This window comes from Pan paniscus, chromosome 5, assembly GCF_029289425.2.
Source record: "Pan paniscus chromosome 5, NHGRI_mPanPan1-v2.0_pri, whole genome shotgun sequence".
Classification (NCBI taxonomy): domain Eukaryota; kingdom Metazoa; phylum Chordata; class Mammalia; order Primates; family Hominidae; genus Pan; species Pan paniscus.
This window is the reverse complement of record NC_073254.2, coordinates 163,032,103-163,059,830: the sequence shown is the minus strand read 5'-3', so window position 1 is coordinate 163,059,830 and position 27,728 is coordinate 163,032,103. Positions and strand designations below refer to the sequence as shown.

Genomic DNA, 27,728 nt, shown 5'->3' with positions numbered 1-27,728 from the left:
GCAAAGAATACTCATCCCATTCAAGTTAAACTAAAGGATTCCTCCTCCTTTCCCTACCAAAGGCAGTACCCACTTAGACCTGGGGCCCAGCAAGGACTCCAAAAGATTGTTAAGGACCTAAAAGCCCAAGGCCTAGTAAAACCATGCAATAGCCCCTGCAATACTCCAATTTTAGGAGTACAGAAACCCAATGGACAGTGGAGGTTAGTGCAAGATCTCAGGATTATCAATGAGGCCATTGTCCCTCTATACCCAGCTGTACCTAACCCTTATACTCCACTTTCCCAAATACTAGAGGAAGCAGAGTGGTTTACAGTCCTGGACCTTAAGGATGCTTTTTTCTGCATCCCTGTACATCCTGACTCTCAATTCTTATCTTCCTTTGAACCCAACGTCTCAACTCACCTGGACTGTTTTACCCCAAGGGTTCAGGGATAGCCCCCATCTGTTTGGCCAGGCATTAGCCCAAGACTTGAGCCAGTTCTCATACTTGGACACTCGTGTCCTTCGGTACATGGATGATTTACTTCTAGCTGCCCGTTCAGAAACCTTGTGCCATCAAGCCACCCAAGCGCTTTTAAACTTCCTCGCCACTTGTGGCTACAAGGTTTCCAAACCAAAGGCTCAGCTCTGCTTACAGCAGGTTAAACACTTACGGCTAAAATTATCCAAAGGCACCAGGGCCCTCAGTGAGGAACGTATCCAGCCTATATCGGCTTATCCTCATCCCAAAACCCTGAAGCAATTAAGAAGGTTCCTTGGCATAACAGGCTTCTGCCAAATATGGATTAATAGGTATGGCAAAATAGCCAGGCCATTATACACACTAGTTAAGGAAACTCAGAAAGCCAATACCCATTTAGTAAGATAGACACCTGAAGCAGAAGTGGCTTTTCAGTTCCTAAAGTAGGGCCTAACCCAAGCCCCAGTGTTAAGCTTACCAACGAGGTAAGACTTTTCTTTATATGTCACAGAAAAAACATGAATAGCTCTAAGAGTCCTTACACAGGTCCGAAGGACCAGCTTGCAACCCGAGGCATACCTGAGTAAGGAAATTGGGACCAGCTTGCAACCCGTGGCATACCTGAGTAAGGAAATTGATGTAGTGGCAAAGTGTTGGCCTCATTGTTTACGGGTAGTGGCAGCAATAGCAGTCTTAGTATCTAAAGCAGTTAAAATGATACAAGGAAGAGCTCTTACTGTGTGGACATCTCATGATGTGAACAGCATACTCACTGCTAAAGGGGACTTGTGGCTGTCAGACAACCGTTTGCTTAAATATCGGGCTCTATTACTTGAAGGACCAGTGCTGTGACTGCACACTTGCACAACTCTTAATCCAGCCACATTTCTTCCAGACAATGAAGAAAAAATAGAACATAACTGGCAACAAGTAATTGCTCAAACCTATGCCGCTCAAGGGGACCTTTTAGAGGTTCCCTTGACTGATCCCGACCTCAACTTGTATACTGATGGAAGCTCCTTTGTAGAAAAAGGACTTCGAAAGGCGGCTTATGCAGTGTTCAGTGATAATGGAATACTTGAAAGTAATCCCCTCACTCCAGGAACTAGCACTCAGCTGGCAGAACTAATAGCTGTCACTCAGGCACTAGAATTAGAAGGAAAAAGGGTAAATATATACAGACTAAGTATGCTTACCTAGTCCTCCATGCCCATGCAGCAATATGGAGAGAAAGGGAATTCCTAACTTCCGAGGGAACACCTATCAAACATCAGGAAACCATTAGGACATTATTATTGGCTGTACAGAAACCTGAAGAGATGGCAGTCTTACACTGCTGGGGTCATCAGAAAGGAAAGGAAAGGGAAATATAGGGAATCGCCAAGCAGATATTGAAGCCAAAAGAGCCACAAGGCAGGACTCTCCATTAGAAATGCTTATAGAAGGACCCCTAGTATGGGGTAATCCCCTCTGGGAAACCAAGCTCCAGTACTCAGAAGAAATGGAATGGGGAAACTCACGAGGACATAGTTTCCTCTCCTCAGGATGGCCAGCCACCAAAGAAAAAATACTTTTGCCTGCAGCTAACCAATGGAAATTACTTAAAACCCTTCACCAGACCTTTCACTTAGGCATTGACAGCACCCATCAGATGGCCAAATCATTATTTACTGGACCAGGCCTTTTCAAAACTGTCAAGCAGATAGTCAGGGCCTGTGAAGTGTGCCAAAGAAATAATCCCCTGCCTTATTGCCAAGCTCCTTCAGGAGAACAAAGAACAGGCCATTACCCAGGAGAAGACTAGCAACTAGATTTTACCCACATGCCCAAATCTCAGAGATTTCAGTATCTACTAATCTGGGTACTTTCACTGGTTGGGTGGAGGCCTTCCCTTGTAGGACAGAAAATGCCCAAGAGGTAATAAAAGTACTAATTCATGAAATAATTCCCAGATTCGGACGTCCCTGAGGTTTACAGAGTGACAATGGCCCCAATTTCAAGGCTGCAGTAACCCAGGGAGTATCCCGGGCGTTAGGTATACAATATCACTTACACTGCGCCTGAAGGCCACGATCCTCAGGAAAAGTTGAGAAAATGAATGAAACACTCAAACGACATCTAAAAAAGCTAACCCAAGAAACCCACCTTGCATGGCCTGCTCTGTTGCCTATAGCCTTACTAAGAATCCGAAACTGTCCCCAAAAAGCAGGACTTAGTCCATATAAGATGCTGTATGGACAGCCCTTCCTAACCAATGACCTTGTGCTTGACTGAGAGACGGCCAACTTAGTTGCAGACATCACCTCCTTAGCCAAATATCAACGAGTTCTTAAAACATTACAGGGAACCTGTCCCTGAGCGGAGGGAAAGGAATTATTCCACCCTGGTGACATGGTATTAGTCAAGTCCCTTCTCTCTTAATTCCCCATCCCTACACACATCCTGGGAAGGACCCTACCCAGTCATTTTGTCTACCCCAACCACAGTTAAGTGGCTGGAGTGGAGTCTTGGATAAGTCACACTTGAGCCAAACCCTGGATACTGCCAAAGGAACCCGAAAATCCAGCAGACAATGCTAGCTATTCCTGTGAACCTCTAGAGGATCTGCACCTGCTCTTCAGGCGACAACCGTGAGGAAAGTAACTAGAATCGTAGATCCTCTTGGCCCTCCCTTGTCATATTTTTCTTTTTACTGTTCTCTTACCCGCTTTCACTCTCACTGCACCCACTGTATGCTGCTGTACTACCAGTAGCTCCCCTTACCGAGAGCTTCTATGGAGAATGTGGCTTCCTAGAAATATTGATGCCCTACTGTATCGGAGTTTTTCTAAAGGAAACCCCACTTGCACCGCCCACACTCATATGCCCCTACACTTCAGGCCATACATTTCAATCCTTGTATCTTTAACCTCCTTGTTACATTTGTCTCTTCCAGAATCGAAGCTGTAAAACTACAAATCGTTCTTCAAATGGAGCCCCAGATGCAGTCCATGACTAAGATCTACCGCGGACCCCTGGACTGGCCTGCTAGCCCATGCTCCAATGTTGATGACATTGAAGGCACCCCTCCCAAGGAAATCTCAACTGCACTACCCCTACTATGCCCCAATTCAGCATGAAGCAGTTAAGAGCAGTTGTCAGCCAACCTCCCCAACAGCACTTGGGTTTTCCTGTTGAGAGGTGGGACTGAGAGACAGGACTAGCTGGATTTCCTAGGCTGACTAAGAATTCCTAGGCCTAGCTGGGAAAGGTGACCGCACCTACCTTTAAACACAGGGCTTGTAACTCAGCTCACACTCAGCCAATCAGGTATAAAGAGGGCTCACTAAAATACAAATTAGGCTAAAAAGAGGAGGTAAAGAAATAGTCAAATCATATATCGCCTGAGAGCATGGGGCAGGGATAATGATCGGGATATAAACACAGGCATTTGAGCAGGGAGTGGCAACCTCCTTTGGGTCCCCTCCCATTGTATAGGAGCTCTGTTTTCACTCTATTAAATCTTGCAACTGCAAAAAAAAAAAAAAAAAAAAAGGAATCTATCCTAAGAAAATAATCACAGATGTGTGTAAAGATTTATTTATTCATATATTCACTAAGACAATCAATATAAACACTCGAATGAATATGCAGTCCTAAAAATTATGTTATGGGAGAATGTATAATGGCACGGAAAAATGTTTATAAAATATTTTAAGTGTAAAAAAGTAGATATTGAAAACATATGTAGGCTTCTGGTGCCAGCCCAAATGGAGTAAGCTGACTACAGCCTATCAATCCCACTGATTACAACTAAGAACTCTGAACAGAGTACAAAAATCAACTGCCTGAGGACTTTGAAAAGTACACAATGACAGGTGCATTGGGAACTAAAGCAAAAACAAATAAGGACCCATAGGGTACAGTTTGTGGATTTTTACTCTCCTTTTTTCCCCTTATTTGACCTGAGTGCAGACTGCATTCTGGAACTGGGAAGCAAACACTGACAGCAAAAACTCCAGGAGAAGCCCCTTCTTTCCAGTCTGAGGATAGAGGAAAAGTCCTCTATCATAATCTCTGCTAGAGATTATGATTCCCTCTTTTTTTTCCTTTAGCATGAGTATCTAAAACCCCAAGAAAAATCCAACTCAATGACCAGAGGAACCAAGCAAGAGGAAGTCCTGCTGTGTAAATAGTGAAGAGAAAATATGTTTTGTTTTGTTTGTTTTGTTTTGTTTGTTTTTTCCTCTCTCTCTCTCTCTTTTCTCCTGCTGCCTCACTGTGAAGGCGTCGCCAATTGTGTGAACTGCATGACATCGTAAGAGGATAAAATTTTGAGAAGACTCTTTCTGGCTGCAGAAACCATAAAAAGGGACATCTTGAGAGCTGGAGAGTATAAAAGAAATCACAAAAAGAAGAGCTGGAAAAAGGAAACTTGGTTGGTTGCCTGCTTAAACAGATAAACAAAATCAACATTTCTCCACAGAATTTTAACAGGACCTTGAGCCTCACCACATAATGTTTGATATGGTTTGGCTGTGTCCCCACCCAAATCTCATCTTGAATTGTAGATCTCATAATTCCCACATGTTGTGGGAGGGACCCAGTGGGAGATAATTGAATCATGGGGGTGGTTTCCTCCATACTGTTCTCAAGGTAGTGAATAAGTGTCATGAGGTCTGATGGTTTTATAAGGGGTTTTCCCTTTTGCTTGGCTCTCATTCTGTCTTTCCTGCCACCATGTAAGACATGCCTTTTGCCTTCCACCACGATTGTGAGGCCTCCCCAGCCATGTAGAACTGTGAGTCCATTAAACCTCTTTTTCTTTATAAATTACCGAGTCTCGAATATGTCTTTATCAGCAGTGTGAAAACAGACTAACACAATATTCAAAATGTTCATGGTATAATCCAAAATAATTTGACATACAAAGAGCCAAGAAAAATGGATCAATATTAAGGGAAACCCACAATCAACAGATGTCAACCCCAAAAGGACACCAATGGTGGAATTATCAGGCAAGGACTTTAGGGCAGCTCTTCAATAATCCTCCATGAGGTAAAGATGAACACTGTTAAAATGAATGAAAGATAGAAATTAATTGCTGAGAAACAGTAACCATAAAATGGAACCAGTGGACATTTTAGAACTGAAATACACAATATTGGAAATTTAAAAATCCACTAGATGGATGCAATAGCAATATGTAGATGACAGTGGAAAGAGTCAGTGAATTTGAAGATTGATCAATAGAAATTAAACAATCTAAAGAACAGAGAAAAAGAGAGACAGAAAAAAATGAACAAGTCCTCAGCAACCTATGGAATGATAATAAAAAGATCTGACATGCATATCAATGGAGTCCTGGAAGAGCAGGATCTAAAAAGAGTACTCTTCAGTAGTATTAAAGGAGTAGGATCCTCATCAGTAGATAGAGACATATAAGAATAGTCATACTACATCTACCAAGTGTTAATATTAAGTGGCGGCTTCAAAGCCAAAGTGATGGTTGGATGTAAAGTGGAATTTTAATTGGCAGAAGAAGAAATGAAAGAAAGAGGTAATCACAGAAAAAATATTTGAAGAAATAATGGCTGAAAACTTCTCAAACTGAGTGAAAGACATAACTGGAGATTCAAGAAGCTCAGCACACTCCTACCAAAGTAAACTTATAAAACCATACCCGGAAACATCATATGCAGACTGCTGAAAACCAAAGATGAGGAAAAAAATATAAAGGCAACCAGAAGAAAACAACATATGCCTTTAAGAGCACAATGGCTTAAATAATTGCAAATTTCTCTTCAGAAATCACATAGGCTAGATGACAGTGACACATCTTTTAAGTGATGAAAGAAAAGAACTGCTAACCAGAACTTTATATCCAGCAAAAATATCCTTCAGGAATGAAGGCAAAACAAAGCATACTCAATGAAGGAAAACCAAGAGACTTCTTGCCAGCAGATTTCTTAATGAAATGCTAAAATAAATTCTAAAGCTGAAGGGAAATGATATCAGAGGGAAATATCAACATAAGAACCAAAGAGAGCAACAGAAATGGTAAATATCTGGGTAACATAATATTTTACTATACTAAGTTCTTTAACATATTTATTGTTAATAGCAAAAATTATAACCTTATCTATAGGGTTCTCAAGTCATGTAGATATAATGAAAATGACAACTATGACACAAATCGAGGAGGGTAAAGTGACAAGGTTTATATATTTCACTTGAAGTGATAAACTATTCCCTCTAAGTAGATTGTGTAAAGCTAAGTTTGTATATGGTAATCACTAGAAAAACAACTAAAATAATTCAAAGAGATATATACAAACAGCCGACAGATAAAATTAAATACTAAAAAATATTCAAGGCCGGGCACGGTGGCTCACACCTGTAATCCCAGCACTTTGGGAGGCTGAGGCAGGCGGATCACGAGGTCAGGAGATCAAGACCATCCTGGCTAACATGGTGAAACCCTGTCTCTACCAAAAATACAAGAAATTAGCCGGGCATGGTGGTAGGTGCCTGCAGTCCCAGCTACTCAGGAGGCTGAGGCAGGAGAATCGCTTGAACCAGGAAGCAGAGCTTGCAGTGAGCTGAGATCACGCCACTGCACTACGCCCTGGGCAACAAAGCAAGACTCTGTCTCAAAAAAAAAAAAAAAAAATTCAAATAACCCAGAAGAAGGCAGGAAATGGAGGTGGAGGAACAAAAAAAGGATAATAAATAAAAACCTAATAATAAAATGGTAGCCCTAAGTCCAACTATTTTAATAATTACATTAAATGTAAACTGTACCTATTAAAGAATAGAGATTATCAAATTAAACTTTAAAAATAAGATGCAACTATATGTTATCTACAAAAAAATTCACTTTAAATGTGTTTATAAAGATAAGTTAAAAGTAAAAATATGGAAAAAGACATACCATGCAAACACTAATATAAAGAAAGCTGGAGAAGCTATACTAATATCAGACAAAGCAGACTTTGGAGCAAGGAAAATAATTACCTAGGAAAAAGAACATTTTATAGTGATAAAGGGTCAATCCACCAAGCTACATAGCATTTCCAAATGTGTATGTACTTTTAACAAGGTGTATGTTCCAAAATATATGATGCAAGAACTAATAAAACTGAATTAGGAAATAGACAAACCCACAATTATACTTAGAGACTTCGATTCTCCTTTCTCAGTTAATGAGAGACCCAGAAAACAAGCAAGAATATACAAGACCTGAATAACACCATCAACAAACTTCTCCTAGTTGACATTTAAGAAACACTCCACTTACTAAAAGCAAAATACATATTTCAAGTGCACACTGAATATGTAACATGATGGCCCATATTCTGAGCCATAAAACCAAACTTAACAAATTTAAAAGAACTGAAATCATACAAAGAATGATCTCTGATTGTAATGTAATTAAATTAGAAGTAAACCATGAAAAGCTATCTGTAAAAAAACATAAACAGTGTACAACTCACTGTAAAATAGAATCAAAGGAAATTTTTAAAAATATTTTTAATTGAATGAAAATAAGATGTATTAAAGCATGAAATACAGTTAAAGTGGTGCCTAGGGTAAAATTTTTAGCATCGAATGCTTATATAGGAAAGAATAAAGGGTTCATATTAATCATGTAAGCTTCCCCATTAAGAAATTAGTTAAAGAAGAACAAAACAAACCCAAAACAAACAAAAGGAAGAAAATAATAAAGGTTAAAAATAGAAATCAGCCTGGCACAGTGGCTTATGCCTGTGGTCTTAGCACTTTAGGAGGCTGAGTGGGGTGGATTGCTTGAGCCTAGGAGTTCAAGACCAACCTGGGCAACATGGCAAAACCCTGTCCCTACCAAAAAGTACAAAAAATTGTCTGGGCATGGTGGTGTGTGCCAGTAGTCCCTGCTACTTGGGGGGCTGAGGTGGGAAGATCACCTAAACCTGGGAGGTTGAGGCTGCAGTGAGCTGCACTCCAGCCTGGGTGACAGAGTGAGACCTTTTCTCAAAAAACAAAACAAAACAAAAAAAAAACAACAAAAAAAAGAGAGAAATCAATGAAATTGAGAACAATAAAAATAGATGAAAAAAATCAAAAGCTGATCTTTGAAACAAATCAATAAAAATTTGTTTAACTCCTACCCAGACTGATAAAGAAAAAGGAGATAAGGCACAAATTACCCATATCAGCAATGAAGTATGATTATCACTACAGACCCTACAGACAATAAGAGAAAGATAAAAAGGAAATGCTGAAAGATGAAATTGACCAATTATTTGAAAGATACCAAATCTGTTTTAAAAATTGACATTAATAGTCCTACATTTTGAAATCAAATAGAATTTGTGAATAAAATTTTCCAATAAAGAAAAGCACAAGCCCAGTGGTTTTCACTGGTAAATTCTACCAAACATTCTTGACAGAAGTAACACTAATTTTGCTTAATCTCTTCCAGAACACTTAAGAGGAATGAGGCCAACATATCCTAATATCAAAGCCAAAAACAATAAAAGAAAAACACACTATTGACAAATGTTCCTCATGAACTGAGAGGCAAAAAACTCAACAAAATATTAGCAAATTAAATCCAGCTATATCTAAAATGAGCAATACCTCATAACCAAGTAGCATTCACCCCACAAATGCAAGCTTGATTTGAGTCAAAAATCATTGCACATCATTATTTTAAATTACACTACAAAGCTATGGTAATCAAAACAGTAAGTTGCTGATATAAACATGGACCAGTGCAACAGAATCAAGAGCTCAGAAATGAATTCGAAGATATATAGTCAACTAATTTTTGACAAAGCCACCAAAAGAACACAATGGGGAAAGGATAATCTCTTCAATAAACGGTGCTGGAAAAACTAGATTTTCACAGGCAGAAGAATAAAATTAGACCATTCTCTTGCACCATATACAAAATTCAACATGAAATGCATAATCGACATCAATGTAAGGCCAGAAACTATAAAACTCCTAGAAGAGAATACATGGGAATAGTTCCCAGAAAATGGTCTTGGCAATGATTTATTTATTTATTTGGATATCATACCAAAAGCTCAGGCCACAAATCAAAAGTAAATAAATGAGACTACATCAAACTAAAAGTCTTTTGCACAGCAAAGGAAACAATGAAATCAAATGGCAACTTACAAATTGGGAAAAATATTTGCAAACCAACATTTGATAAGGGTTTAACATCTAAAATTCATAAAGAACTGATGCAACTCAATCATAGAAAAACAAATGACCCAATCAAAAACAGGCAAAAGACTTGAATACACATTTGTCCAAATAAGACATAAAAATCACCAACAGGTCTGTGAAAAGGTGCTCAATATCACTGATATAGTTCGAATGTGTGTTCCTGCCTAAATCTCATATTGAAATGTAATCCCCAATGTTGGAGGTGAGGCCTGGTGCGAAGTTATTGGATCATGGGGATTTCTCATGAATGGTTTGGCACCATCCCCATTGCTGTCCTTGTGATAGTGAGTGACCTCTTGTGAGATCTGGCTGTTTACAAGTGTTTAGCACTTAATTCTCTCACTCCTGCTTTTGCCATATAACATGCAAGCTTCCACTTCACTTTCTGCCATGACTGTAAACTTCCAGCGGCCTCCCCAGAAGTAGATGCTAGTGTTATGTTTCCTACACAGCCTGCAGAACCATGAGCCAATTAAACCTCTTTTCTTATAAATTACCCAGTCTCAGGTATGGAAAAGAAAACCAAAACCACTATGAGATACCACCTCACACCCATTAGAATGGCTATTATCAAAAAGTCAAAAAAGAAGAAATGTCGGCAAAGGTGTGGATAAAAGAGAACTCTTGTACACTGTTGGTAGGAATGTAGGTTGGTAGAGCCATACGAAAAACAGTATGGAGATTTCTAAAAAATAAAATTAAAAAAAAAATAGAACCACCATATGACCCAGCAACCCCTCTTCTGGGCATATAACCAAAGGAAATGAAATCACCAACTCACAAAGATATCTGCACTCCCATGTTCATTGCAGCATCATTCACAATAGCCAAGATATGGAAACAACCTAACTCTCTGTTGATAGACAAATGGACAATGAAACTGCAGTGTATATATACATACAATTCAGCCCTAAAGAAGAATGAGATCCATTTGTCACAACATGAATGAGCCTAGAGGACATGATGCTAAGTAAAATAAGCCAGACAGAGAAAGAAAAATATTGCATGGTCTCATTTATATGTGAAATCCAAAAAAAAATTCAAATATACAGAGATAGAAAACAAAACAGTGGTTACCAGGCACAGGAGTGGGAAGTGGGGAGGAAATGGGGAGAAGTAGGTCAGAGGACATAAAGTAGCAGATATGTAGGATGACCAAGTCCAGACATCTAATGTACAAAATGAGGACTCTATGTAATAAAATTGTACTGTATCTGGGATTCATGCTAAACAAGTGGCTTTTAGTGGCTCTTGCCACAAAATCAAAAAATGGGCAAATCTGTGAAATAACGGATATGCTAATTTGCCTCAATACAGTAATCTTTTTACCATCTAAATATATCCCATAACATCATGTTGTATACCTTAAATACACACAATGAAATTTATTTTTTAAAAATTTGGAAAAAAGTCAAGAAAAACCATATGAACAAATCAAAGCATAAGATGAAATTCAACATCCATTTGTAGTTTTTTTAAACCTCTCGGCAAACTTGGAATAGAAAGAAAATTACTCAACTGATCAACTGATAAGGGGCATATACAAAAAAAAATCTATATCTAACATCATACTTAATTGCAAAAGACTACATGTTTTCCTCCTAAGAAAGGAACAAGAAACAAGAAAGGATCCTTCTAAAGATATCTGCTCTCTCCTCGTCTACCTAAAACCTACTAGAAGTCTTAACCAAGGCAATAAACCATAAAAAGGAAATAAAAGCTATCCATATTGAAAAGGAAGAAATAAAATGTCTCTATTAACAAGTGACATGATAGTCTAAATAAAAAAAAGAAACTCCCATAGAATCTAAAGCAAAGTTCCTTGAATTAATAAATAAGTTTAGTTAAATCACCAGGACATAAGGTCAAAATATACACATTAAATATGTCTATACACTAACAATAAACAACCAGAAAGTAAAATTTAACAAAACAGTACTATTTGTTTCACTAAAGAGGATATACAGATGGCAAGTAAGCACATGAAAATATATTCAACGTCGTTAGCCATTTGAAAAATGAAAATGAAAACCACAATGAGCCAGGCATAGTGGCTCACACCTGTAATCCTAGCACTTTGGGTGACTGAAATGGGAGGATCACTTGAGGCCAAGAGTTTGAGACCAGCCTGGGTAATACAGCAAAGCCCTGTCTGTACAAAAAAAAAATTAAAAAAAAAACGATCTGGGCACGGTGGCACATGCCTATAGTCCCAGCTACTCGGGAGGCTGAGGTAGGAGGATCAACTGAGCCCAGAAGTTTGAGATGACAGTGAGCTATGATCATGCCACTGCACTCCAGCCTGGGTGACAGAGCGAGACTCAGTCACACACACACACACACACACACACACACACACACACACACACACACGAAAAGAAAAAAAAAGAAGAGAAGAAGGAGGAAGAGGGGGAGGAGAAAGAGGGAGAAGGAGGAAGAAGAAGAAGAACAACAACAACAAAAAAAAGAACCACCACTACCACCACCACCACGATGAGATATCACTATACACCAATTAAAATGGCTAAAATTAAAAATATTGACAACATCAAATAACTGGCAAGAATGGGGCTAAATTTTATCTGTCACATATTTCTGGTGGAGATATAAAATGGTACAGCCACTCTGGACAACCATTTGGTAGCTTCCGGTAAAACTAAAAATTGCAACTATCATAGAATACAGCATTTTTCTTCTTGGATGTTTATATCAGAGAAATAAAAACTTATGGTCACACAAAAACCTCTGCATGAATGTCCACAGCAGCTTTATTTATAATAGCCAAAACTGGAAACAATCCAGATATCCCTTAACAGATAAATGGCTAAACTGTGGTGTATGCATACTATGTAATACTACTAGCAATTAAAAAGGAACAAACTACTGATACATGTAACACCTTGGGTGACTTTCTAGGTAATTATTCTGATTTTTAAAAAAAGCAATCCCCAGAAGTCACATATGTATGGTTATGGATACACAATATTCTTGAAATGACAAAAATCATAGAAAGAACAAATTAATGGCTGTCAAAGGTTAGGGATGGGTCAAAGGGAGAAGGTAGTTGTGGCCATAAAAGGGCTACATGAGGTATCTTCGTGATAATGGAAAGGTTCTATAACTTTACTGTTTCAATATCGATATCTTGGTTGTGATATTATAATACAGTTTTGCAAGGTGTAACCACTGGGAGAAAGTGGGTGAAGCCTACACAGTATCTCTCTGTATTTCTTACAACTGAAGTGAATCTACAATTACCTCAATTAAAATGTCAATTAAATATAAAAGGGTCACTGCCGTTGAATGTTTTTGTCTCTAAAATTCATGTGGAAGCTTAATCCCCAATCTAACAATATTAAGAAGTAAGGCCTTTTAAGAGGTGATTGAGTCATGAGGGTTCTGCCATTAATGGATTAATGTGTTAACAGATTATCACAGGAGAGTTAGTTATCACAAGAGTGGGTCTGTCATAAAAGCTAGTTTGGCTCTTTCTCTTATGCCTCTCTTGTCCTGTGATGCCTTCCACCATGCTATGGTGCATCAAGAAGGCTCTCACCAGATGCCAGCACCATGCTTTTGTACTTTTGAGCCTCCAGAACTGTAAGACATAAGTTTCTTTTCTTTATAAATTACCCAGTCTGTGGTATTCTGTGATAGCAACACAAAATGGACTAAGAAAATAAAAATTTCTAAAAAAAAATTAAAAATACCATTCACAATAGCACTAATCAAAAATAAAATAGGTATAAACCTAACAAAATACATGCACAAACTATATGCTGAAAACTACAAAACATCAATGAAAGGAATTTAAAAATCTAAATAAATGAAGAGATATGTCACATTCATGGGTTGGAAAAGTAAATATTGTTAAGATGTCCAACTTTCCCCAAATCGTTTTATAGATTCAATTAAATTCTACTAAAAAAATCCAAGTACAATTATCTGTAGATATTAACAAGATTATTCTAAATTTAAACAAAAAGGAAAAGTAATTAGAATAGCATAAACAAATTTTGAAAAAGAACAAAGTTAGATGATTCTCACTACCTGCTTCAAAGATTTACTATAAAGCCACAATCAACAATGTGTGGTACCTGTGAAGGGACACACACATCAGTGGAGCAGAACAGAATCCAGAATCCAGAAACAGACACACAAATGTAGTCAATTGATTTTTCACAAAGGTGCAAAGGTAATTCAATGGCAAAATGACAATCTTTTCAAGACACGGTGCAGGGAAAATTGCACAACATATACCAGAAAAAAAGGATTATAGATAAAAATGTAAAACCTAAAACTTTAAAACTTCTAGGAGGTTCCATAAAAAGAAGAAAAATGGTAAATTTTCTATCATCAAAATGAACTTTTGCTCTGTTTAAGACACTATCAATAAAATAAACTACAGACAGGAAGAAAACATTTGCAAATCACATATTTGCCAAAGAGCTTTTATTTGGCAAACATAAAACCTCTCAAAGCTTAATAATAATAAAACAACCCAGTATTTTTTAAATGGGCAAACTTCACAAAGAACATGAATATATTATTAAAAGGCACAGGAAAAGATAATTAACAACTTCAGTCATGAGGGGAACTCAAAACCACAATGAGATAGTGCTACGCACCTATTAGAATGGCTGAAATAAAAGAAAAATTGACAACGCCACACTCTGAAGATACAACATGAGTTCCCATCTGTGGAGCTCTCACACATTGCTGGTGGTAATGCAACATGGCACATCCACTCTGGAAAACTCTGCATCTATCAAAACTGTGCATGTATCAAAACTATGCATCTGTCAAAACTTACAGTATTGTATACTAAAAAGAATAAATTGGCCGGGCGCGGTGGCTCATGCCTGTAATCCCAACACTTCAGGAGGCCAAGGCAGGTGGATCGCTTGAGCCCAGGAGTTCGAGTCCAACCTGGGCAACATGGCGAAACCCCATCTCTACTAAAAATACAAAAAAAATAGCCAGGAGTGGCGGCATGCACCTGTAATCCCAGCTACTCAGGAGGCTGAGGTGGGAGAGTCGCTTGAACCTAGGAGGTGGAGGTTGCGGTGAGCCGAGATCACGCCAGTGCACTCTATCCTGGGCGACAGAGTGAGACTCCATTTCAAGAAAAAAAAAAAAAAAGGAATAAATTTTAGTGTATGTGGATGAAGAATTTATAAAAACCATATGTTCATATTGAATTTTTTGTTTTTTCAACAGAAGTATATATATGACTGAAAAGTCAAATATCAAAATACTAACATTGGTATCTCTAAGTGATATCCGTAATTTTAAAATAAGTTTTAAAGAATATGATTTTTTCTGATACCTGACTACATATGTATGAACACACATATACATATACACTGTAGTCTCTCTAAGTATGTTCCTGTATGTACATAAAGTTCCAAAATAAATACCATCTTGAAGCACTAAAATGCTAAGATGCAAGGAAAATTAGGGAGAATTAAGATGGACTATATTTTCTTCCCTGTATTTCTATTGTTTCCTGTATTTGCACAAATTTTCTATAATAAGTATGTATCGCTTTTGAAATTAATTTTTAAAATTATAACACAGCCTGACAGACCTAAATATAAGACAATGTGAGTGCACTAGTGCATTGTCTGACTTTTCAGAATTCCATGCTTCTGTCTTATATCTTGTTCAATTCCACAATGGATCTGATCAAGTGGTGTCTCACTTTCCAAGAAAGCTCTGCTTCCACCGCACTCAGAAGGGCTACCCTGCAGGTGAGGCATGGGCCCTTTAACTGTCTAACTACAGACTGCACAAGAGAGCTATGTTGTATAGAATCCTAAGCAGTAAGATTTTTCCAAGCACGCTTGGATCACGTGAACATCTGATTCAATGTGGAAAATTGTACTGTTGTTCATGCTTCCCCCAGAAACATATGACATTTCAGAGGAACACAGAGAAACAAATGAAAACCCTCAAGAGCAGTTACCAATTTTGCTAAATGTTATACCAGACATGGGGGAATGGCAGGAATGGGAAAAGAAGTGACCTCAACTAGTGGTCAGATGACTTTCTGTAATTTCAATACCATTTGCAACTAAGAGGGAATGGGTGATTATATCATCAACTATTTCCCCCACTCTAACAAAACCAGGCCCCTATTTTATGCCTGATCCAAAAGAAACATGCAAAGAAGGTGAAGAGGATTCTATGCAAAGCATTATTCTCACAATTCTTCCTCCAGGTTAGGAAAAAACATTATTTGAGCCTTCAAGTTTATGTGCATATTTTAGGGTCAAGTCTGAGTCTCCTGAAGAAAAAATTTGCAATTTTACACTCTCTGTATAATATCCAAAACCCCAAAAAACAAAAAACAGAAAAAAAATCCACCTGATTTTGTTCCCTGAGTACTCAATAAACTACTGGCCTTCACGTGGCAATGTGTGGTTTTGACTGGCAAAACTAAGTACCATAGTTACATAATGACATGCAGAATCTCTTCTCAAGATATTTTATTTCCTATTTAAAATTAAGTCATGAACTCGAGACAAGAATATGTTTTATGATAAGTATGTAAATAAATATAAGACTAACTCAAATGCAAAATGTAGTATACTTAAGCAGCTTATTTTCCCTCTTTAACATTTTTTAAATGTCAAAAATTCTCAGCATGTCTAAAAGCAAAAATGGTATCGTCCAGGTACACTTGACCATTTCCTATTCTTTGAGCACCGCAAGCTTTTCCACATCTAAGACTTTATTTATCCTCATCTCTCTCTGGTTTTCTGAAATTCTTTTGCAATACAGATTTAGATAACAAAAAAAGTACCTAGATTATATTACCTTAAACTTCTACAAAAATGCCTTCACCTAGCCAAAATATAAGACCATGCCTTTGGCTTTCATAAAACCATCAAATAAGAAACATTAACCATAAAAATTTTTCTATATATTACACTAAAAACCAATCAAAGACATTATCTACTATGCTAACCAATGTTCTTTTTTTTTATTTTTATTTACAGACAGGATTTGGCTCTGTCACTCAGGCTGGAGTACAGTGGCACTATCATAGCTCATTGCAAACTCGAACTCCTGGGCTCAAGTCATCCTCCTGCCCCAGCCCCCACATAGCTGGGACTACAGGCACATGCAAGCACCCCCAAATAATGTTTAATTTTTTGTAGTGGGAGCCTTGCTGTGATGCCCAGGCTGGTCTCGAACTCCTGGGTTTAAGCAAGCCTCCTACCATGGCCTCCCACAGTGCTGGGATTACAGGTGTGAGCCACCGTACCCACCCTTAATGTTCTTTAAATAAATATCTGAGTGATAAATTACCTTGAAAAGTCAGTGCCTGGAAAGAACTGTATTTTTCCCAATAAATTGTTATACCTCCTTTCTTTCAACATAAGGACAATACAATCAAATGTGTATTGTTTTTCACCTTAGTTGCCCTGAAGATTATTTAAATTTGTTTCTCAATAGCAATAACTAACCCATCTCTCATATCTGAAACATATCTTTATTTTCAAATTGTAATTTCTTACATTTTTTTGTTATATCACAGTGAAAGTCAATCTGTAATATGTTTTGAAAATAGGCAGAATTCAGGCCAGGCGCGGTGGCTCACACCTGTAATCCCAGCACTTTGGGAGGCCGATGCAGGCAGATCACTTGAGATCAAGAGTTTGAGACCAGTGTGGCCAACATAGTAAAACCCTGTCTCTACTAAAAATACAAAAATTAGCCAGGTGTGGTGGCAGGTGCCTGTAATCCCAGCTACTTGGGAGGTTGAGACAGGAGAATTTCTTGAACCTGGGAGGCGGAGGTTGAAGTGAGCCAAGATCACCACTGCACTCACCTGGGTGACAGAGTGAAACTGTCTCAAAAAAAAAAAAAAGAAAATAGGCAGAATTCGTATATTAAGACTGCTCTACAGGGTCCTATACAATTAATCCATGTAAATGAAAAAACAATGCAGCTTACAGCAGCATTTATCAACCTTGAATGTGCATAGAAATCACCTGATGATCTTATTAAAATGCAGACTCTGATTCAGAAGCTCTGGGGTGGAGCTGGAGATGCCACATTTCTTACAGGCTCCCAGACAAAGTTGATCCTGCTGGTCCTCAGCCCACACTTTGAGTAGGCAGGGCCTGAACAATATTCTGCCGTGACATGAATGAAAAGCCAGTCCAGGAGGAATAATGGGTATGATACGGCCCTAAGAGAGGATGACTCTCAAAATGGCCAGTACTACAAACTAGAGCCAATGGGATTCCCAGATATGTTTCAATCTTTAAAAATCAAGATGTCTTACATCCATCATCAATATTTTAAGTTTTCTAAAAAATCCAGTTCATGGTTTTCAAAGAAGTTGATTCTGACTCATCTGTTAGACTCTATCATATACATATGAATAATGTTCTGGTTGATACATTTTTAAATTCCTATCATTTTGAATGTTTTTGGGAGGAGACAGGACAAGAAAAGAATACTCAATGAAAATTTGGGAAGAGAAAGCTTCCATTTACTTAAACATTTACTAAACACCTATTATATCCCAAATACTACTTTAAGACCTCAAAATACATTTGCCTTTTTCTTTTCATTTATTTATGTTGGTTTTATCCTAATTCTTCTTTTTTATCTTTTGGGGCAATTATCATGTAACACGCAGCATAATCATTTTGCTAGTGAATGAGTGAATGAATCCACGTCACTTGAAGAAAATTCATCAGCTGTGATATTGACTAAGAAAATGTTAATATTTGAGCAACAGCTAGTTTAAATTTTCTTTCTTTCCAGCTTATTTCCAATTAAGTGTATTTCTTCTCCTGGCCTGACATGTTACATAATGATAGTCTCTGAAATACTTCATAGTAAAGACCTAGTTTTTCCAAAGTTGTCCATGTCAGGCCTCTAAGCTGAAGCTCAACCATTGTAACCCCTGTGACCTACACATATACATCCAGATGGCCTGCAGGAGCCAAGAAGTCTGGGGCAACCGAAAAACCACAAAAGAAGTAAAACAGCCAATTCCTGCCTTAACTGATTAACCAACATTACAACATTCCACCATTGTGACTTGTCCCTGCCCTACCTTAACTGATCAACCAACCTTGTGACATTCTTCTTCTGGACAAGAAGTCTTATGATCTCCCCACCATGTACCTTGTCACCCCCTTCTCTGCTAACAAAAAATAACCACCTTTTACTGTAATTTTCCATTACCTACCCAACTTCTATAAAGCAACCCCTTCCCTATCTCCCTTCGCTGACTCCTTTCTCAGACTCAGTCCGCCTGCACCCAGGTGAATTAAAAGCTTTATTGCTCACACAAAGCCTGTTTGGTGGTCTCTTCACACAGACGCACTTGACAGTCCAGTCTTTACAAATTCTCATATTGCCCACTGTTACACGTATGTATGTCTCCTCCACATAATTTCATGGATGAAGTAGGAAAAAACTTGCATTTTTGTTAAATCTAAAATTAACCAGTTATCTACTATACATAAAGGGCTAGCTGAGTCACTGCATTTATTTCATATAAGTACAAAAAGAGTTAAGTTTTTTTTCTAAGTCAGAGGCTTTAAAGCCAAGTATACTAGTTTTCTATTACTGTGGTAACCAATTACTATCAATCGAATGGCTTAAATGACACAAATTTATTATTTTACAATTCTGGAGGTCAGAAGTCCAAAATACACTATAATTAAGCTGTCAGCAGGTATGTGTTCCTGGAAACTCTAGGAGGAAAACCATTTTTTTGTCCTCTCCAGCTTCTAGACACCTCTCACACCCCTTGTCTCCTGGCTCCATCCTCCATCTTCAAACCCAGCATTGTCATATCTCTCTCTCACTTTCTTCCAGTCACATCTTCCTCCAACAAGCTCTTGTCTTCTGCTTCCCTATTCCTTTTAAGGACCCTTGTAATTACATTGGGCCCAGTGGGATAACTCAGGATAATTACCCTATTTTAAGGTCAATTGATTTGCAATCTTAATTCCATCTGCAACTTTAATTTCCCTTTGCCATGTAACCTAATGTATTCACAGGTTCCTGGCATGAGAATGTAAACATCTTTGGAGGACCATTATTCTGCCTACCACACCAAGACAGTGTTCTTTTTCCATTTACTAACTTCAATTTTCCAAAAACACCTTAGTTCTCTTAGTTTCTCAATACTAGGAAAAGAAACCATTGGAGAATAACAGTATAAGATTACTGGTAGCAACAATGTGTATTTCAGTTTTTGACCATAAGCTCCGAATCTATTGGAATGACCCTCATACCCAAGGAGAGAAATGAATACAGCCAGAATGGCCACTGCCACATAATCATCTGCTCCTGGATGCATGCAGCCTGAGATTCCTGACTCAGTTCCTGGTAAACTGAAGCCATGGAATATGGAATCCAACTGTGGCTATCAGGATAAATGATTCCTGCAATCCAAGTTGGCTAGAAAAAAGGGCCTTCACATTACAATTTTAAAAAGTTAAACTCTTGCAAATTACTCCAATAAACTTAGACTCATTAATATTGTACAAGGCACTAGGTAATAAAGTTTACGGTCTTTTTAACATTAAAAGTGAAAAGTAAAATGGCTAAATTATAGTAGCCTAATCATTTCATGCCATTACTGAGGATTGACAGGTTGGTTGTTTTAACAGCTGTACAATGCTTAAGCTCTAAGGATTCTAAATCTCAAATAATAAAAAGAATAACACTTTGCATGAATGTTTTTATGAATATATCTCAGACATACTTTCTCACAGGCACTCTTGGTTAAAGATAATTATTATATTTCAATCAGGAGCCACAGAGTAAAAAATTACAACGCTGGCTAAAGGTCCTATACAATCTGAAGCTAAATATGAAGCAAAGTAAATGTTTCACATTTGAATCTACTGTCTGACTTCTGGGATAGAAAAAGTCCTGTATGGTGATTAGTATTTAAAACAGGCAAGTCCAATCATTGAATGCTAAAAGATAAATTATATGACAGCATATCAAGCTGACTCTACTATGGTTTCATGTCACACAAAGGTTATGAGAGGTATATCGTTTCTTCTGAGCCTTGTTTTTTAATGCACAGTAAGCAATGCCAATTATGAAAAGCAGGCATCTCTTGGGTTAACCAACACCCTCAATTTCAACCTCTGTTCACCTGCTGACCCCTCCCCTTGCTCCCACAACACAGCATCTACTGCAAGAGTGATGCTGAGGGCTGTTTCTAGAACCTATGGCTCCCACAGCATCTCTGTATTCTTGCCCAGCACTGCTCTTTAGCAACATTCAAATAGGCCAGCTCTAAGTAAGATCTGACTTAGGAATGGGATAAGGCAGTGTCCCAAAAGGAGTTTTGCTCACATAGCCCCTCGAAGAATTCTGAAAATCTATGCACATATTTTTAAATAACATCTCAACATCCTTAACATAGTTAAGTGTAAACACTTGAAAAAGGGACATCTTTCTGGCGCTTTATGGGTGGTATGCTTGCTTCACATACATATGCATCAGAACCTCAGGGTTGCAGATTTAGCTCATTCAATATACGGAAAATGTCTGCTACACAACATAATTGGCAAAGCCAATCCTCATTGACAAGCCAATCAACCCAATAAGACTTTCTGTCAAGGCAACTCCGACATTGTTGTTCAATCAAATATAAAGATAGCCATGGTGACAGCCATCTATCTTCTGGAAGCTAAAAGGAACAGACAGAAAAACACACCTCAGAGTCTTGTCACGGGCTCCTCACTTGGATGAATGGGGAGAATGAAAGGAGAACTGGCAGGCATCACGCATGTTCAGAGGGAAATTAGTTTCAAGCAGAGTTGGAAGATGAGGATCTGAAAATTAAAACCCTTGCAACATTCTATACCCTGTGAAGTCTTGTGGGCCTAAGGGTATGTGCAGAGTTTGGAGACTGCTGGGCAAAAGAATTGAAATTCCACTCTGAAAGTATCTAATATAATGCAAATATAAGGTGTTATTTTTAAACCAAAAGCCTCTCTGCATTTCTTTGAGGCATCCTAAGCCTTTGGAAATTTTTAAAACAGGTATCATGTTCTCTTCATCAGAATGGAGGGTCAACAAGAGATTATAATCTTGCTGGTGTAGCCAACCAACTGTATAGTCTTGGATAAACAGTTTAGGGAGTCCCAGGAATTGGTTCTACAATTTCTCTGAGTGCTTTAGAACTTCATTGCTTTTGTTTTAAGCCTGTTCCTAATAATCTTTTAGCGTGTGTCTTAGTCACCTTTACCCTGAAATTCCTAGGTCCATCCATGAGTTCATTATTGGGCCTTATGCCCATGTTCTGTTCTCCAGGGGGGTTGAAGAGGGCCTTTTAGTGCCAGAAATAGAAAAACTTTCAAAATGATATACTAATAATAACCTGCACCTGTCAAGATTATCATATTGTGGCAACAGAGGAGCTGCTTATGCAAACTACTGTAAATTTGTACATGGGAAGACAGAGAAGTGTGTACAGTCACCTTGGAAATGCACTTTGAAAATCTCTGTCTCCTAATATGTACGGGGTAAAGGTTGAAAGTAAATTATTGACAATGGGGAAAAAAAACAGATGCAAAGAAGACAACTTTATTAGGTGCTTTCTCTCCCTTATGAGAAGGATTTGGTTCTTTCAGGTGAAGTTCCAAATCACTAGACAATACCCAGTTTCCTTCAGTTGCAACAAGTTCATCCCACGGTGGGTGCTCTGAAAAGCACCTTGAGGGCGAATGGGTCTCAGGCCATTCATGATCAGGTCCGATGCTTTTGTTAGTTGAAGATTCTTCCCGTGTCACCTCTTAGAAGCAGTTCGGTGTCCCCCTCCAAAGAGCCCACCACCTGGCTGCGCCCCACCTCCATTTGTCCCCCAGTTGCCAGGTAAGGGTACCCAGCTACCAGGTAACGGTGAGTGGTTCAGAAGGTGCCGCTGCGGGGGCAGCCAGGCCTTCACACGCAATCACTGGGGAAGAGGCGAGGACACGGGTGGATGCTGGAGGCGCGCACGTGCGCAGGTGCTCGCGCATCCACACACACATACACATACACACACACACACACACACACACACAGGCACGGGGTGCGGGGCGAGCAGGGGGAGGGGACGGCCTTACCAGATCAATGAACGTCAGGAATTTCCAGCTCCCTCCGTAGGTCTGGTGTGAGGGCATTTCGATGGCCTTGTAGTTACACAGGATAGAGCAGTAGGACAGCAGGATTGCCATCCGCAGCACCTGGCAGGGGACAAGCGCCATGTTCGCCAGAGGCCTGGACCGGCTGGGCGGCGAGGAGGGCGGGCGTGAGGGAGGCGCCGGGCGCGCGGGGGCGGGCGCCGTGGGAACCCGGGCGCGGGCGCGGGCGCGGGCGCGGGGGCGGGGCGGGGCGGGGGCGGAGGCGGGGCGCGCGCCCCCGGGGACTGGCGCGGCCGCGAGCGCCCGGGTGATCTGTACTGGCCGGGCGCGGTTTGCGGACGCTCTCCACTGCCGGCCGCGGCCTGGCAGGCGGCGTGTCGTCATCTCTTTCGTCACCTTCGTCATTCTGCTCCTGCGTTCGCAGGGTCCCGGGACACCCGGCCACGAGGCGCCCCCTAGGCATCCCAGGTGTGGGTGCGACCTCTGAGTGCTACGAGGGCTCGGGAAGTGCGCGCTGATCTCCAGGGGGAAGCGGGGCCTGTGGCTAGTGGGCGCCGGGCCGGGCGAGGGGGCGGGGAACCTGGACTGAAGGAGGGGACCCCAGTGTCCACAAATGTTCCCGCCCCGGAATCGCGGTGACGCTTCCTGGGGTAGTTGCAGTTGGCCGAGAGCTGGTGCCCCGTGCGGAGGGATCCGGTGGGGATGTGAACGTGGGGTGTAAACCCGAGCACAGGCAGCCGCGAGTGACTTTCAGTATTTTGGGGCAATAAGGTTTTCAGTGTTGACAAACGACTGTCAATCACTGGGAAACGCTCTCAATTCTGCTTTCAATGGGTAGGCTACGCAGCACTTTTCCATGACAGATTGATTAATGTCATATCAATATATAACATCAGCTAGAATATGAACTTTGGACAAGTGGTTTATAGATAAAAAGCTATAAAGAAAGGATTTTCAAATAACTTTCTGCCACAAGATTGCATTCAGCTTTAAAAAATTCCAATTTTGGATGTAAAACCCCTGCGTGTAATTTAATGCTAATCATCTGGTTGTTAAACTGGTTTTGCCGTTACTTTTTTCTTACACTACACTACCAGGGCTTAATGGAAGGAAAATAAATATAAACTGGAGTCCCTCCTGCCTTCCAGTAAATGTTGTCACACTGAAGTTGCATCAGTCTGTGGGCAACATTTTCATTTCAGCCAACCAGTTGCAGGGTAGGATTATGAAAAGGCAACATAGGTATTTCCTGTGGCTCCATTTAAAACAGGTGTCCTCTTCAAATAGTCTCTGAGTCAGAGGATGTGGAGGGAGGGCTGGTGGGGAGAAGCATAGTGCTAGAGGTAAAGAGAAAGTAGCAAGCCATGGATGTTTTCCTGAATGTTTCCAATCAAGCTCTAAACTAAAATGAAGAGACCCACTAGATTTTTTTAATTGGCATTATAATTATGCTAATAGAACTGATGTCAGAAGAAGATTCTACTAGCATTAAAACGATGTATTATTGATGATTTTTTTAATTGACATTATAATTATGCTAATAGAACTGATGTCAGAAGAAGATTCTACTAGCATTAAAACGATGTATTATTGATGATTTTTGGTCAAATCTTAATGTAAAAGTTGGCTTTATTTTTTTAATTGTGCATCCTTGGTACATGGTTATAAACTGCCAAAAATAAAAATAAAAAAGAGTAGATCTATTGAAGATCTACCTACCTTAATAATGCGTCTGGAATTGGTTCCTGCCGGTAGATTAGTGGTCTCACTGACTTCAAGAATGAAGTGGCAGACCTTGGTGGTAAGTGTTACAGCTCTTAAAGATGGCACAGACCCAGAGTGAGCGATAGCAAGATTTATTGTGAAGAGTGAAAGGACAAAGCTTCCACAGCGTGAAAGGGGACTGGAGCGGGTTGCTGCTGCTGGCTGGGGTGGCCAGCTTTTATTCCCTTATTGTCCTCTCCAGTGTTCTGTTTCTGTCCTATGAGAGTGCCCTTTTTTCAGTCCTCCCTGCGATTGGCTACTTTTAAAATCCTGCTGATTGGTGTGTTTTACAGAGTGCTGATTAGTGTGTTTTACAGAATGCTGATTGGTGCTTTTTACAGAGCGCTGATTGGTGCGTTTTACACTCCTCTTGTAAGACAGGCAAGTTCCCCAAGTCCCCACTTGTCTCAGGAAGTCCACCTGGCCTCACCTCTCAATAGAGCCTTAATAAAGTTTTATGAGTCAATGTGATATTTGCAAAGTTTGATATACCCTTCCTACTTTACATGTTAGACAATTATTAAGACTCCCCAACCCCATTGTTACAAAATGAAATATTTTCATAAAGCCATTTTTAATGGTCAGGTTTTTGTTTTTTTTTTTTTTCTTTTTGTTTTTTTGTGAGACAGAGTCTAGCTCTGTCACCCAGGCGGAAGTGCAGTGGCATGATCTCAGCTCACTGCAACCTCTGCCTCCTGGGTTCAACTCTTCTCCTGCCTCAGCCTCCCAAGTAGCTGGGACTACAGGCGCATGCCACCACACCTGGCTAATTTTTTTTGTATTTTTAGTAGAGATGGGGTTTCACCATGTTGGCCAGGTTGGTCTTGAACTCCTGACTTCAAATGATCCACCTGCCTCGGCCTCCCAAAGTGCTGGGATTACAGGTGTGAGTCACTGCGCCCGACCAGTTTCTTTTAAATAAATAACTATAACTCTTAATTAAGTATTTAGAACCTATTCTGCTGGGTTTGCTTTTGTTTTTTTATGATTTGCCAACCATGATGAGATAGTTTTGTGCTTTAAAAAATGAAGCGTTTGTATAAAGCTTGACTCAAATACTATTTTATGAGAATGTCAGTTCACAATTTTTGGAACTTCTTGATAACTATTAACATGTCCAGACTTGCTTTCTCTGCTTTTCAGACCATATCTAACAATCTTAGTCATGTTTTACAGATAACTTTTGTGGAAAATATTAATCTACACACATTGTGTTTTTACAGTGTAAACAATTGCTTTTAAAACTTCGTTAGGTAAGTTATTACTTTTTATGAACTATAATACATTATTCACTTCTAAGTATTCTTATGATGATTCCATATTTGATTTAGATAATACTGTTTTCTATGTATGGAAGAAATATTTGCATGTCTTTTTTTTAATCTTTTTCATTCTACTACACAGTTAGTGAGACTGGAGGAGAAAAGCCTCATCCAGTTGAATTTCATCAATAGCAGTAAGCATAAGAAACACCAAGGGAAGATTTCAAGAACCCGTTTTAGCTTCAAGCTATATTCTTTGATTGTTGTAATATTTCTTAGACTATATATGGGGCTGAAGATACCCTTTCTTAAGTATTTCTAATAATTGAGACAGACTGTTCATTCCTTTTTTTTCTTTTGGAGGGGGGGTGTATTAGTCCATTTTCATACTGCTATGAAGAAATACCTGTGATTGGATAATTCATAGAGAAAAAGAGTCTTAATGGACTCACAGTTCCACATGGCTGGGGAGGCTTCACCCTCATGGCAGAAGGTAAAGGAAGAGCAAAGTCACATCTTACATGGTGGCAGGTAAAAGAGTGTGTGCAGGAAACTGCCCTTTATAAAACCATCAGATCTCCTGAGACTTATTCACTATCACAAGAACAGCACAGGAAAACTTGCCCCCATGATTCAATTAGCTCCCACCAGTTCCCCCCCTACAATGCGTGGAGATTAAGGGAGCTACAATTCAAGATGAAATTTGGGTGGGGACACAGCCAAACCGTATCAGGGAGGATGTCTGTCTGACATACTGATGATAATACCTGTTAATTTGGGAAATGACTGGGACTCCTATGTCACCCTTAAATTGTATTCCAAGAAGCCAACTTTATATAACTATTGGTCGTTGCTTAAAAGTTCAGGAGGAAGAATTGTGTTTATACATATCCTTGCAGTATTCGATATTTACACATTTCCTTTGGTTCTGCATTTACACGAGATAAGCATTTTCTAACAATATCAATATATTTGGAACAAATTTTTTCTCCCCATTTATCTGTACTTCAAGGGTGAAAGTTAGGACATGTCCCCCTCAGAGGCCTGGGCATGGAAAAAGTCTTCAGTATTACAGAAAAGATACCTCTGAATTATTTTTATTCATTATAAATGTAGCATATTTATGATACTAAAATGGAAACGCTTTTTTTAAAAAAACATTTTCCCCACTCTTTCCACCCAGAGAAAACATGAACATTTTAGCATATTCCTGCAAGTCTTTTACAATATAGATTTAGCTGATTGTGACGTACTATATAACAACTTGCATCACAGAGATTTCTTCTGCCTCAAGTTTAATAGCAATTTTCTCCTATTTAAAACATTGTAAAACTCATGTTTAATGATTGCCTAGCACAACATCATATGGACATATATTTTGCTTAAACTTTTTTTCTTTTTGGATATTTATGTTCTTTTAAAGTTTTCACCACTAAATACACAGTAATGTCTATATTTTGAATTGAGAAAGCTACTTTTTAGGATTATATGGAACTCAAAACCAATTAAGAAACTACACTTCTAGAACCTACTGTGTATTGTTCATGTGTGTTTATATGAACTGAGGTGACAGAGTTCTTTTACCCTGGAGGGCAGTTGGGAAAGATTAAGAGAAAGAAGTAGGTAAAAATTACTCTTTTTTTTCCTTACAATTGATGCTTATTACAGCTTTTTCAAATTGCCATAGACACAAAATGCAGTACCAATGCATTTAATTAGCCAGGTGTTTTTTGTGTTTGTTTTGGGGGGTGTTGTTTTTTTGTTTTGTATTTGGTTTGTTTGTTTGTCTTGTTTTTGCTATTAACCAGTAAAAGTTGTTCTTTACAGGCCAAATGAGCAGCAGCTACTAGTGGTTGTGTTGATGCTGCAAGTTTTCACTGATTTTAAAATGGACTGTATTTGCTACAGAGA

The 27,728-nt window shown here is 39.1% G+C and overlaps 1 protein-coding gene across 12 annotated transcripts in view; it reads right to left on the bottom strand.

The window, feature by feature from the left end:
- AIG1 (androgen induced 1) overlaps nucleotides 1-24,738 on the bottom strand; it is a 336,552-nt gene extending 311,814 nt beyond the window's left edge. For 4 of the 12 annotated variants that reach the window (XR_010112529.1, XM_063605496.1, XM_055114166.2 and 1 more), the window contains exon 1: nucleotides 22,774-23,022. Coding sequence is in view for 9 of the 12 variants with exons in the window: in XM_063605496.1 (XP_063461566.1) it covers nucleotides 22,774-22,914 (141 nt within the window). In the remaining 3 variants the exon portion in view is untranslated. Of the gene's footprint in view, nucleotides 1-22,231; nucleotides 22,623-22,773; nucleotides 23,051-23,187; nucleotides 23,442-24,510 lie in introns of those variants that run through there. The other 8 variants (XR_010112530.1, XM_057302603.2, XM_057302602.2 and 5 more) reach the window with 8 other exon arrangements.
- Between the last annotated feature and the right edge of the window lie 2,990 nt (nucleotides 24,739-27,728).